The sequence below is a fragment of the Manacus candei genome, unplaced genomic scaffold (genome assembly GCF_025592945.1).
Source record: "Manacus candei isolate 608988 ecotype Guabito, Panama unplaced genomic scaffold, ASM2559294v1 h1tg000069l, whole genome shotgun sequence".
NCBI lineage: Eukaryota > Metazoa > Chordata > Aves > Passeriformes > Pipridae > Manacus > Manacus candei.
The window spans coordinates 3,630,986-3,645,169 of record NW_026138117.1 but is presented as its reverse complement, the minus strand read 5'-3'; the positions used below and the strand labels follow the sequence as shown (position 1 = coordinate 3,645,169).

General features: G+C 41.5%; 1 protein-coding gene across 4 annotated transcripts in view; it reads left to right on the top strand.

Moving 5' to 3' along the window:
- Positions 1-389: 389 nt before the first annotated feature.
- MGAT4A (alpha-1,3-mannosyl-glycoprotein 4-beta-N-acetylglucosaminyltransferase A) overlaps positions 390-14,184 on the top strand; it is a 78,460-nt gene continuing 64,665 nt past the window's right edge. For 3 of the 4 annotated variants that reach the window (XM_051806820.1, XM_051806819.1, XM_051806817.1), the window contains exons 1-2: positions 390-549; positions 4,479-4,789. In XM_051806820.1, coding sequence (XP_051662780.1) covers positions 4,696-4,789 — 94 coding nt within the window. In that variant the 5' untranslated portion in view covers positions 390-549; positions 4,479-4,695. Of the gene's footprint in view, positions 550-1,065; positions 1,213-4,478; positions 4,790-14,184 lie in introns of those variants that run through there. The other variant, XM_051806818.1, reaches the window with a different exon arrangement.

The window sequence follows — 14,184 nt, the reverse complement described above, 5'->3', positions numbered from 1 at the left end:
CGCGTCATTCGTGTGGCACTGACGGGCAGAGGGAGAAACCCTCACACAGCAGGCCAGGGGTCGGCCCTCAGGAGAGACAAGTTCAGGATGCACCTCCTGCAGCTGACCACAAGGAACGAGCGCCCAAGTGCTGGCGCCGCCAAGCCTTTCCTGGGGCTCTCCCGAAATCATACACCCCCAAAAGCACAACCTAAAAAGGGGACACGCTGCGGAAAGCGCCGCGCCGTGAACACACCCCCACCCGGTTCCCGCCGCAGCTGCTAAAGGGGCTTGCGAGACAGTGCCATTTATAGCCGCGGCCGAGGAGAGCGACAGGCCGCCCAGCCAATGAGCGGCGCCATCCGCGGCGGCGCCCATTGGCTGCCCGCGGTGCCGGCGGGTGGGCGGTGCCGGCTCCGCGCGCTCCATGGCGCCCGGGGCGGGGGGCGGTCGCCGGGTCCGGGCGCGCCGCTGACGCGGGGGGCGGGCGGGGAAGGGAGCGAGAGCCCCGGCAGAGTCTGCACAGCCCCCGCGACCCGCGGGTCCGCCGCGCCGGAGCGCCGCGCACAGGTGAGCTCGGCAGCGGCGGTCAGCGCGTCCCGCTCCGCTTGCGCGCCCTGCGCCGCCGCGGACCGCCGGCTCGGCTCCGCAGGGTCCAGAGACGGGCGTCTCTCCGCATCCTCCGGAGCGGGAGTGCGGCGGAGGCGCTTCCCCTCGCCGCGGGTCTCTGCGGTGTCGCAGGCGGGAGGCTGGGGGCCGTCCTGGTCCGCCATCTGCCCGCCCGCACCCCTCTGCGCTCCCGTGCACCTGCGTGGCGGTGCGGGCAGCGCCGGCCGCTCCTCCCCGGGACTTGCTGCCGCCTCCTGCCTTCGCCCTCTGCCCGGGGGTGCCCGCGGGGGTCTGGGGCAGAGCGGCGTTGCGCCCCCTTCCTCTCCGGCTGGGGCGCCCGGGGGAGACCCCTCTTTCAGCCCTTTCTCCTGCTCCTCCCCTCTCGCCGGGATCCCGAGGGCGTTCGGCGGAGTTTGCAGTTTCCTGCGCCTCTTCCTTCCCTCCGCAGCCCCGCCGCGATGCCCCGGGCGCCGCGCAGCTCCCCGGACCGGCGCTCTCCGTCTCTCTCTCCCCTTCGTCCCCGTCTCTCTCGCCCTCTGCCGCCCGGCAGAGCTGCCGGCGCCCGATGCCCATCTCCCCCCGCTCATTTTTCGCTTCCCGGACGAGATGGACACGACCGGGGCGGTAAGACACCGAGGGAGGTCCCGACTAACTCGGGACGGTTTCCACGGAGGCAGCCGATTCCCCCCCTTTCCCGGGTTTAGGGGCTGCGGGATGGCGGGCGGCGGCTCCAGGCTGCGCGCCGTGGGGTGTGCTGGGGCTTGTCAGTGGAAATAAGGTGGAAAAGCCCCCATTGAGCAAATCTCCGCCACCTTTTCCTTCTTGCTGTCTTTTACTCGCGTGCCGCTCTCCTCTGCCTTCAAGAACAACCCTTTCAATGCAAGGCTGCTGCCGTGGTAGGTGCTCTCGCGCCCTCCCGGCAGGATGGGGTCTGGCTCATCCTCTCGGAAGTCTGGCACTGTTCATGCTATGATCCCGCACCATCCAGCCCTTCAGCAGCTGTGTGAAGAGCCTTTGCAGGCTCATTGAAGTGCATCAGTTTTTATGGTTTGCGGTTGGGAATACGCTTTGTATGTGTTTTGGGAGTGTCTGGATACGTACAGAAACTTGTTCTTTTATTTAAGACGTGATTCAGTAGGGTGCTGCTCAGCATCCAAGAGGTGCCGGAACCTTCAGCACCCATGGCCTTCAGCATCCAGCCGGGTCATTCCCTTCGTTCTGCAGTGGGAAAGGTTCAGATTATAACGATGCTGGCAAATTTCATAGGCTTCATCTGTCTAGTTATGCCCTATCATACCGTCATCTCAGACTGGATGACCCCTCAGTTAAATTTGTTTAGATTGTGTTGCAAATTATTAAAGAAACCTAAAGTGACCAGCTGGGAGTTAAATAATTTATGTGCATCTACACATGTATTTCTGCTGGTTTAGCTATATGCATTTTTAAAAGCTGGGATGTGTCTGGTTCATGCATGGCCTTGATGTATGCAGTTTGATATAGTGAGATGCTTGAATAACCATCTAAGTACTGCTGAGCTCCTGGTGCCTGTGCTAAGAGGAGTGGTTGCAGCACCCAAAGAGAAGGATGAAAGCAGAACCAACCAACTCAAACCCATGATAATTATTGATTTGACACGATTTTGTGCACGTTGACTGACAGTTGAATCACGTTGCTACTGTTCTTTTTACTTTTTGGTTTTCTGATTTTTTTCTGACTGTATTTTTTGTGGATTCCAGTAGCACAGTGAGAGGCCCTGATCGCAACATCTCGATTTTGTTGCAGCAAATGTAAAAATGATGCTCACATTTTTGGCAAGGCATATGGTTCACTTTCCTTGCGTTATCAGTTGATATTTCTGCTCGCCTGATTACCCTCTCTCTTTGCATATTGGACCAGCTGTCAGTTGCCCCCACTGGGATAATCCATCTAACTTGCAGCCTGGTCCTTTGTGCACACCTGAGCTGCTCCAGAGACATCTGACAGATGCTAAAATAATGGGAAAAGTAGATTACAGTTTAGGCATCCTTGCTTCAGAGACACTTTAGAGTTAAATTGTTGGTGCCATTGATCTTGTGGGTGTCCTAGTTGCTTATTCTCGTAGTCTGGGAATCACCTGAACTTCCTAAATTCATGTAGACAGTCCTTATAAAAACCTTGGGATTTGGGATCTTTGCCTCTCCTTGCTATTAAAGTTTATCCAGACTTTTAACTTCTCACTGGATTACTATTACCTACCCTTCTGGCTTTTATTATGTCCATCTCCTTTTCAAAGTGCTGGTACTGATGATATTTCCTCGCATGCTGTGCTCTCTGTGTTAGTTTTCTACAGGTGTCTTAGTTGTCTTTATCCCTCATAGGTGTCTTAGTTGTCTTTATCTCTCATTGAGTTGAATTCAAGTTTCTGTTATCCTAAGACCTTTCACAACTCTTTCTGTTCCTGCTCATTATTTTATTTCTTACTGAATTTTACCATCCACTGTGTCTGCTTCCCATGTACTTGCATTTGTTTCTTTCCTCATAGGTACTATGCACTTTCAGAGTTAATGTTTAAAGCCACAAACCTATCTGTGCATAAAGTTTCTCAAAAGAAATTATGCTAATAACATTGTAGGTGAGGTAATTGTGGTCCAAAGGTAAACACTTTCTGGAACGTGGATGTTGTGACCAAGATTTGAACACAGGAGCATGTAGTTCTGCCACTTTGTTGTTCTCTTCTGTTCTTTTTTTAGCCATGCCTGTTGGTTATGTCTTGTTTTGCGAGCTCTTTGGTAATGTGTGCTGTGATACAAGCTTGGGAAGAGTAGTTCAGATTTGACTGGAATCTCTTGATACCGTAATAATAAAAAGTATTTTTCACTCTGTTGTTCTAAATGCAACAAGGCAAGAAAATGACAGAGATTGCTTCCAAGGAAAATTCAGAGCAAATTATTTATTGCTGAGTAACATACTTGTATCAGGTATAGTTTATAGTGGGGAAAAAAAAACTGGCAGTGCCTTGAAAGAACGTTGACTGCTAATGTTTGAACTACTGTAAGAGATGATTTAATGCTTTGGAAACAAGTCTCTCCCCCTCTTTTTCTTTTTCTTTTTTTTTAGTTGGTTAATTTATTGCCCTATATTCTCTTTGTCTTGTTTAGTTAGGACAGGATGATTAGATGTTGGCTGTGTTTGATCAGTGGAGGATTTTCTAATCTCGCAATATGGAGCCTTCCTCAAGGATAAAACTGACCTGTTGGTAACTTATATTTTATCCTTGTGCCTGTGTGGTGGAGATAGAGGAGGGATATGGTCATATGGCTTTTTATGGGGCTTTTGGGTTGTTGCCAGTTGGTATAGATTGAGCAGTCAGTGCATATGTGACTGTAGTCTGTGCTTTAGCTGCAGCTGAGATAGGAAAAAAATGGTTGTGGATGGATCAAATACTCTTGCACTGAGCGGAGAAAGATGAGCGATGTGAGTTTGTAAATCTGGTCTCTCATTTTGCTGTGCATGGTTCTGCTGCTGCAGTTACATGAGGCCCTCACTGATTTCAGAGGGGTTTTGTTCAAGTAAGGACTTAAGAGTGGAGCCTTGAGTTGCTGCTTCCTGAAAGCAGCTTTTGTATCAGTTCATTACCTGCTGGGTGACTCGTGACCTTGCTTCAGTTTATATTAAAATTGTAATGTTGGTGATGTGTATGTTTGTCCTTTAATGACTGAATTTATGTGAAATACAGCTCCCCCAGACACAGGCGGCCTTAGAAAAGGGACACATTCCTCTAACAAGTTCTGTTCTCTGAGCCGAGAGCGAGGTGCACATAAGACACAGCAATGAACGTGTATTTTGGTTCTTGGGGGGCACTTGGAAATATTTTTTGGCATAATCTCTTAAATTTCATTTCCTTTAAACAGGACTGGAAGAATAAAGAGAAGTTTGATTGATGAGAACTGTAAGAAAGCATGCAACAGTTTGGAATGGATTGATTTATGATACATCTGATATGTGAGAGCTACATATTGTGTCGCTATTGTCCAGCTGCTCCTGGTGGACTTCAGCTAACTTCATTGCAGCCCAACAGATAGATCCTCATCACTAATAGAACATAAACAAGTGTGATGCTGAAATGAGATGAGGCTCCGAAATGGAACTGTGGCCACCGTGTTAGTTTTCATCACTACTTTCCTCAGTTTGTCCTGGTATACTGCATGGCAAAATGGGAAAGGTAAGTAAAAAGCTCCAAAACCAAATTAACCTTCACAGGGCTGCATGGCTGTGTGCTGCTGCTGTATGATAGCTATCTATAAATTGCTTGTTGACTAGCTCTGCTACAGAAGGTACTGCCTTGATGAGGAATAAACACCTGCTAGTAGGTCCAGGAAAATTAACTTGGAGTGATCCTGATCTAAAAAGAAAAAAAAATGTACCTGAAGAAAAACAAATGCTGCTGTTGGAGGAACTGGTTGGTCAAGACTGAATAGTTGTGGTTTAGGTTTTTTTTCCTGGTTTATGGTTGTTGGAAAACCATATGTTTGGTTTTGATTCATGGTTTTATTTATTTACCCATGTAACATATGGCCAATGGACCCGACTAGAGAATGTTATTTTTGGTGCTGCTTTCTGTCTTCCCTGATGATTTAGTGATGGCAGTGGCAAACTGCCAATCAACACCATTGAAAGACTTTTCTCACTGTCTTTGAATGAAATTTAAGATACTTTCTATCAGAGTTTCATGTAAGAAATGAGCAAATTTACCAAGTAATGGGTAATGCATCTATTATAACCACATAAACAATTTTCTAAAATAATTAAGTAACTATTGTCTGTAGTAGACTTTCACCTTTTTATATATCTTTGATCTTACTGCACTCCATGTGAACCCTGAAAAATTCATTTTTCCTGAGGGTTGGGACTCTTTACTGAAAGTAGGGTAATTTGGTTTTATTCTTCAGTAAAGCAAATAAACTTGTTCAGCAATGTTTTCTAGAAGAAGAAAGGATTGTTCTTTTATTTTATAAACATCTGAACTCTTGAAAAATAGTAGACTACATTCTTCAAAGACCAAGTAATTTAAAAACTAATTTTGTCTTCAGTGATTGTTTGTTCTTATTATTCTGCTGAGAATATTATCTTCAGTTGAGCCTCAGGTCCAGGAAGAGGAAGCTGAGGCTTTCCATGGATACTGTCTGTTGTAGCATAGCCAACTCGTAGCCCTTATTTAAGTATAAAAGAAGCGGATGAGTTCTGTGTCACATTGAATATTTTTTTCCCACTGGGCATTTGTGGGAGAAGCAGATGCCTTGTGGTGTGATTCTGCTGTAGCAGTTGGTTGGTAGGCCACCCTTCTGAATGCAAGCAGCAGGAAAAAATGTCAGCTTCTCAAGGTTGTGGTAATATATAGATCTTTTAATTGGACAGCAGAAGTGTAGATGTGCCAAAGACAGACAACAAGAGAGTATCTGAATAGCACTGTAAGTAGTATTTTCTTCATTTTGACTAATAGCAAATTCAGTAGTTATATTTTTATTAATTTCTTGCTGAAGAATCTCATAAGAATTTTACTTTCACTTCAACAAAGATAGATATCTATGAAATTCTTTGTCATGGTGTTTTTTCTTTCTTACATAATACATGATTTACGTGTCTTGGTCTCTTCTGTCAAAGTGTTACACAAGGAAAAGTCTCTGTTAAAAGAAATTAACAAAAATCTACTATTTGGGGCTTTTGTTAGTCAGACTGTTCTTTTTTATACCTTTTTTTCCATCTGAATGCTCAGAATCAATACTTCCTTAGTTGGTATAAAATTTCTGCATTTATCATCTTCAGATCTTACTGTTGAGCATTAGGATGGTAATTTGTTAAATAAAAATCAGTGTAATGATATATCAGTAATGTGTTAATTAATCATAAATCATACTTACAAAACTAAAGTCTAAATCACCTGTGCTTAAGGTGTTGCTTCAAGAGAAGTTTATACATAGAACGTTATTTTTTAAATTTTGCGTAGGTTATCCAAAATCAAAACAGATTGGAGTTAATTTAGTACCATGTTTTCATTCAGTGCACCAATGGAAAAGATTCAGAAACTGATGATAAATATTTGCCAAGGTTTTTTGTCCAACTTGATGTAATTTTATGTTTATTTAGTAAGCCTTGTGGGATGGTATTTTAATTGATAATGTTTTCATTCCAAATTTTTTGAGTGGCTCAGTTTGAAGAAAACAGTGCTTGCTGTTCCCATTCACTGAAGGGCTGTTGGGCGTCGCATACTTTGATTATCATATTTTGTTATTCATTACATTTATATTGCATTTAGATTCCTGTATGTTTAAATCTTCAGATAGCAAAGTAAATCTACAGTAGGAAAGAAAATACTGTTTACACTTTTTGAAAGAAAAAGCAACCCCCCTCAAATTGCTCAGTGATAACTGAAACAAATTTTGTTTTTTAAAGCAGAAGCATAGTGCTTCTTTCCAACAACCCTAATCCAGTCTTCAGGTGATTCATTTTAATTTAGAAACTAAGATCTTGGATAATTATCACCTAACATGCAGAATCATTTGTAGAATACCAATTAAGACTGGGATTATATGATATTTTTGTAGATCATATCTTCCCCTAGTAAATATAACTAGTTTTAGTCTATACAGAATAGGATTTAGACACTTCAAAGTGATACAGACTTTGGTACTGCTTTAAAGTGCAAAAATTTGTCTCTGCAGAACAATGCTTTGCAAGCTTCAAGGATATGCTGAAAAATTGTCAGGAGCTGACGGAAATACTCTGTCTGAAGTGCCATCGCTGGAAACAGCATGGCTCTAGCTTACCCTGTGGTCTGATTATGTAAATAACATTTCACAAGGCAGACACAATGGCCAATTATATGTTTTGCTTTTAAAGGTAACTGTATTTGAAGAAGGTTGACTGAAATATCTGTGGTCCTTTGAGAGAGTCTTCAAAATTAGCCCAAGATCTCTGTCACTTTCTGGACCTCATGCAGTGTATAGTAGCACTGGAGTTGCAAGGAAGCAGTACAAGCCCTGAATACACATGGGAAAGACCTCTCGTGAGGGATTCTTGAACAACAGTTGTAAGGCCTCTTTCTAGGGTTAAAAATGTGCTATGGCTAGCGTAAGTTAAGTAGATGTTGGAAATCAAAATTACAAAATGCTGATTACTGTGGTGCACAGAAGGACCACTTTTAAGGGATCTGTAATCACTTCACATTCACAGTTAGTTCAGTGTAAGATGTCCTTGAATTCCTCCTAAGACTGAGCTCTTATGCAAGGAATAACTTTACGCTTAATACCATCTCTTTTGACTGAATCGTGCTTTCTGGGACTACTGACCTGCTCAGGGTCACAGGTCTTCACCATCTCCTCTCTGTTCTAGAAAAGTGTGGTGTATTTTATCCTAAAGGCACTGCTTTTAAGAAGATCTAACCATTACAGATCAGTGCTGTGTACCTATTACACCAGTCACAAAAATGACATCAAAGCTGTGTAGAGAGTGTAGTCTTGATGCTTTTTAATGTGACTGTTGGTTTGAGTACATAATGTTCCGGGAAGAGCACTATGCTCCATGATGCTCAAGAACCTCCTCTTCTTACATCAACAAACTTCCTAATCCTAATTCATTGTGGAAATTGAGAAGGAAAGTAAATAATTTCACTGAATTAGGGCAAGCACAGTAGGATTTAATTCAAGTATTTTTTCATTTAAAATATGCACGTTTTGTTCTTGGCCAAAGACGGTTGTTGGCAGTGTCTTACATGACTTTTAGAAGGCATTTGGCTACTTGAAGTGTGAGAACAAGTGTGGAATATATATTGTGAAAATCTGGTGCAGTTTAGCCCTTCAGGATTGGCTGAACTATGTCATTTTTGTAGCACTCTGAAAACAGTGGTGTATTTCATCATTCTCCTTTAAAGATGAAGAATTAGTTGGAAAAGCTTCTGGTTTTCAGTTCATCCAAGAGTGTTGCCGTAACTGTAGAATTTTCTCACTGTGTGAGGATGGCTTATTTTGGTATGCTGATAAAAATTCACATGTGAAGACCTCTGAGAGAACTTGTGAGATATTTAGCTCGCTTCCTAATTTGCTAAATATTCACTCATACTTAAGTAATAAAGGTTGGAGCTACTGTTTCCTTTTAAGCATGATGTCTTCTCTCATTTGGAGAGAAAATAGCCTGGAATTTATAATAAAACTGTTTTCTTCTCTCTCCTCTGGCTGTTTTCATAAAATTAAAATTACCATGTTGTTTCTCAGCCACAATAATCAGAAGTGTTCAAAAACATCTAAACTTAGCAACAAGGATAAGAAAACCTAACCGAGAGGAACCTGACAAAAAGCCTCAGCCAATGGTGGAAAATTTTGGCATAAGAACCCAAAATATTTATTCCCAGAGGAAGAAGAGTCCTACAGAAAGAACCATAGAGGAAACAAGACAAGGAAGACAGAATCTCTCTTCCTTCCCCTTCCCCCACCTCTTTCTCTCTCTGTTTTTCCCCCCTTGGCAGTGGTTATGCAATATTCTCTTGTAAAAAAAAAAAAAAGGTGAGAAATCTGAGAGATGCATGTTAGTATTTTGCAACCATAACCCACCTTAGTTTATACTTTGATCCCAAGAGAAGCTGTTATTCAAGTGAATGCTGCTACAGCCTTCTGGCTGCATGTTCTGATTTTCAGAGTTATGTGCTGATTTCTCACTGATGTGAGTTAAGACAAACCAATCAAAAATTTCAATGGACTACAAACTGGGAAGGGTGAAGGCAGGGGAAGGGGAGGGATGGGCTGGTATGCTAAAGTAGAAAGTGTTATAACAATTTATGCCAGTTTGGAGAAGAGAGGTTTCTTTCATTTCTGTTAAATAGAAGGGAAATGTTGGGGTTTTTTTGGAAAGTCTGTTGCAGATCTTACAGGAGCTGAAATTAAAGGAAATAAAAGGGTTTTTTTCTTTTTAACACCAACACATGAATGTTACTCTGGTCCTTATCTAAAATACACTTCAAACTTGTTTTCAACAACAGATTGGTCTATAACTTATAAAAAGGAATTGAATTTCGTTAAACCTGGAATGTAGGTTTGGAATGGTTACTGAGAGTCCTGTGGAGGTAGCGAACACCCTGTCCCAGTTGAATCAAGCAGAAGAGGTATATATATTGCTGCTTAGGTGGGCAGTGTTTAGGTCTGAAGTATCTTTTTGTTTGTCTTACGCCTGTTGCACCAGAACTCCTCTGGCACCAGTGATTTTGGAGAGCTGCAGTGAAAAGGATTGCTACCAAAGGGGCTTTTACAGCAATGCCTTCTTCCTTGATTTTTTTTTTTAGTAACCTGCTATCCAGGTTAGCCAAATAGTTTATGGGATTATAAAACTTGGTTGCTCTCAGAGCATTTAACATCATCTGGCTCAGCCAGCATCTTGAGGTGCTGCTCTGATTACAACCCAGTTGTTAGAGTTGGAGAAAAGCTGTACTTTTGCTCAGTGTGACTTCTCCTAATACTTCTTTATACTGAGTCTTCTATGCTTGCATGACTCCCCTAAAATCCTGGTTGCTACTCACATCCACAGACGATCATGTGATTAATTTAGCCAAGCCAGGAAAGACAGTTACATCTGACAGAGCTGCTCATATCCTACTGTAAGAGATATATTTTACAAATGTACAATGGATTGTAAGCCAGTAACTGTGTTCCTAGAGTAGTTAAAATAGATATATGGTCATATTTTAATAGTGAGCAAGAGGGACTTTGCAGTAATCTGTTGTATTTTTGGTGGTGGTTGATATTTTCCTTAGTGAATTTTCCTTAGTGGTGAGAGGGAGATAATTCTTATTGGATTTCAAACAGCACCATGATGAGAGGAGCAGCAAAGGTAGACAAAGAGGTTCAAGTTTAAAATAAATTATGCAAATTGGAGACCTAGTCAGGAAGGGGGGGTGAATAGAAGGTTGAAGGTAGGGGAAAATGCTGCAGTCAAAACATGGGGCACAGTAAAGAAGAAGAAAATCAAATGTATACATAAAGAGTGGGGAAGAAATTTGATGTTAGCATGATAGTTAGGAATGAAAGTTTACTGTAAATCCCATGGTAAGTGTACTTATCATGTTATTGCAGAAAACAGAAGAAATTGTACAAAAAAGGGGTGTAAGGAAATAAGTATAAAGTCTACTGCTCCAGCAAGGCACAGGAAGTCTTCTTTCTGCCCAACGAAGCAACAAGTGATCAAAGATTCAGAAAGCCTATCCTGTAAGGTGTGAGAAGAGAGAGAGAGATATAATTCTGAAATACTCTAAAAGTTCTTGCCAAGAAGGTCTTGCCAAAGGAAATAAAAAAGGACATCATCTATTGTTTGTGGCCATAGTGACTAACAGGATATAAGGGACTGAAATTGAAAGGGAGAACAAGGTTAGGTAGTGGAAACAGTTTTTGTAACGGCGAGTATAGTTACATACTGGAGTAGATTATTGGCGAGGTGTCAGTGGTGAAGAATTCCCATGTAGGCATTTTCAAAAATAAGTTAAACTGGCAATGACAAGTAAAAGACACTGATACCATAATTGGTACCAAAGACTGGGGCTAGCACAAAAAGAGTGAATTACACTGGTCTTTAAAATCAATATGATGCTTCCAAAATAAGTCTTAGCTAGGAAAGACCTATGGCTGGCAAAAATACTCTAACTTGGAACTAGTGATCATGCTGAAATTAGTTTTGAGTGGGGGGCTGGACTACATGACCCCCAGAAGTTCCTTATAACCTAAATTAATGTAGTTATTCTTGACCTTTGCCGGGCTTATCTCTTCTAGTGCCAAAAGCAACATGACAGTGTATTTCATTGCTTAATAATATTGATGTTTGCATGAGATATTTGAGAGTTCCCTGCTATTATAATAAAACTTGATCCCTTAAAATACATAAAATACATGCTTGTATTTTAGCAGAATCCTTTATCTGTTTATTGTTAATCTCTTATTGTTATTAACAGTAAACAGCCAATTCTATAGCTAGGAACCATGAACATACCGTGTCAGAAAAATCTCAAAAAGATTTTTATTTTCTAGTATGATTTTGTATTTTTTTTCTTTTATTTTTCTTCACTCACACAGTTTGGAGTAGTATCTTATTCAGTAACCTTATTCCTGCTGTGTAATTATGACTTTATTTGCTACCTGAATAACAAAAAAGCCTTTTTCATTATTGATACAATTTTTAGGATTAGAGTCCTGTAAGTTGCTTCTTTTTAAGATGAGACACTGGTAAGTCTATAATTTAGTTTTGTTTATAACGCTCTATGTTTTGTGTTCTGAACATGGCAGAAAGTGAAGAGAAAGCAGTTTCCTTGCTCACAGTGCAAGACTTTATTCCAGCTAGTCTGTACCTAAAAAGCAATTACTCTACAGTATTGTAGAGCTGTGCTTCCAGCTGCTTTTCTGGTTTTCTCCTCAGCTTTCATGCAGCTTTCTGTCTATTCCTGCGGATGCTTCCCACAGATGTGCCACCCATCTATCTGACTGTAAACAACAGAAACCCTCTTCCTGCTTGTGACAGTATATAATTTTTCTGTGTAATGCTCAAAAAGAATTTAAAAGTTTCCTATGCTTATGAAACACAAATATTGCTGTTGTAGCCTGCAGACACATCATGGTCTTGCATGTCAATGCCATGAACATTTTAAGTTTCCTCAGACAGTTCGGAGATGGGCTGAACTAAATCTTTTTTCCATTACAAATTACTAGTGAAGTACTTGTGCCAATAAACAGCCCTCATACTCAGTTGCACAACCCCTAGACAAACTGTAGAGGTACCATTAGAGAGAGATTTGAATAAAACAAATGTGATGGGATTACATTTGATTTACAAGGTTGTTGTTAATTTGCAGCAATATGTGAGCATGATGAAGCTTTGATCCTGAGTTTCTTGCAAGGAGGACAAGTTAGAAAGAATATGTTCTCAGAAACAGAGCTTGTTCAAGACAGTTGTCAAGGCACAACAAGGCACAAAGAAACAAGAAGCATCAGCAACCTCAACCCACTAATGTGTGGAAATAATAACCAGACTTCAACAATGGCTTGAATTTTGTGCCCAAGCTAATAAAAATTTCTAAAAGTTTCAGCACTTAAAATAGTGTCAGGCTGTAGCACTCTTCTTACCAGTTATCTTTTGCTAGATGAATTTTCTTCTAATGTATGAAAATGTTAAATGTTTGGCTGTGAATCAGCCATTACTAATCTCTATTTTATTTAGGAAACTGGCTTTCCTTGCTGTAGTTTGTGGCTTGTATGTGTACATTTGTTTCTGAGAGGAAGGATAGGAGTAGTTTGAAGTAAGAGCATCTTAATTTGTATGCACAGAAACTCACTGACTTATTGACAATTCTGTAGTAGAAACAAATCACGTTAAAGTGTTTGGAAGCTTTCAGGTTGTCAGAACTGGTTGCTTTTCCTGTGTGCTACTGTGTTCTCCTTTCCTGTGTACTTTGTTTCCTTGGCCACATTGGACTGTAACTTACTTATACAGAGAATATCCAGCTTCTTAACCCTCAAAATCTGAGCCCCGAACGTTCAAGAGTATGTGAGCATATTAATTTGATGATTTTTGAAGAAGGTTTGGGATACACACACCTGTTTTTTTTTCTGGACATGACTTCTTTTTCTTTGTGGAAATCTTGCCTGGGCAGAAATCCTTCTGATGTAGAGCCTGCAGCCCCGGATGGGTGGATGCTGCTACACAGGCATCCTGTTGTTGACCAAATTACTGCATTACCAGGAATTCCAATTGTGTACGCACAGATTGTTTAAGTGTGCACAGTAAATGACACCTTTGGGAAATTTTCTGTAGGTGTGTATTTGTGATAAGTAGTTGCTGAGAGATTGTACAGTAGTCTATGTGCTTTTGGGATGTCTGAGAGGGGTCAGTCACTCAGTTACTGCACAATTGGTTGGCATATTTGCTCTAAGTCACATTCTGGAGGATGTGTAGAGGTGAGTGTGGAAGTGTCAGGGTTAAATATTTTTGCTTTGCACAAAGACTGTTTGCACTCTCTTGATCAGAGAGGCTCTAGACAGAAATAGGGGAGACCTTTCTGAAATTCACATGTTGACAATGATAAACCAGTGGCTTGGATAATGAATGTAGGATGGCTGTGGTTAAATTCTTTCAAAGTTGAAAGGTCACTGCAGCTTCTTTTGCATTAAAACATGCGACTGTATACTCTCTTTCCTTCTGTTACTCCTTCATAATACTTTTTTAGTCTGTCCTTCTGGCTTTGTTCAAATGTACCATGGAATACAAATTAACCTTTATTAGCACTTGCAATTTGTGGAGTACAAATTAACATTGTATTCCTCTGAGTTTGGAGGAAACAGACTGTTAGGACGAGAGCCTCTGCTTGGTCCCACGAAGGTGTACCCTTCCCACCCCACAGTTTTGGCTCTCACTAGGCACACAAAGATACCAGAGTGCCAGGTGAGAGAGCTGGTTTATTTAAAACTCAAGACATAAGTTATATGTCTTAGTTTTGGATTGTTCATGATACTGCTGGTTTAATCCTCCTTCAGAGTGTAGAACAAACTGCTTGTGATTGTGTTTGTGGGTGTATTTTTGTACTTGGTCCTTTTT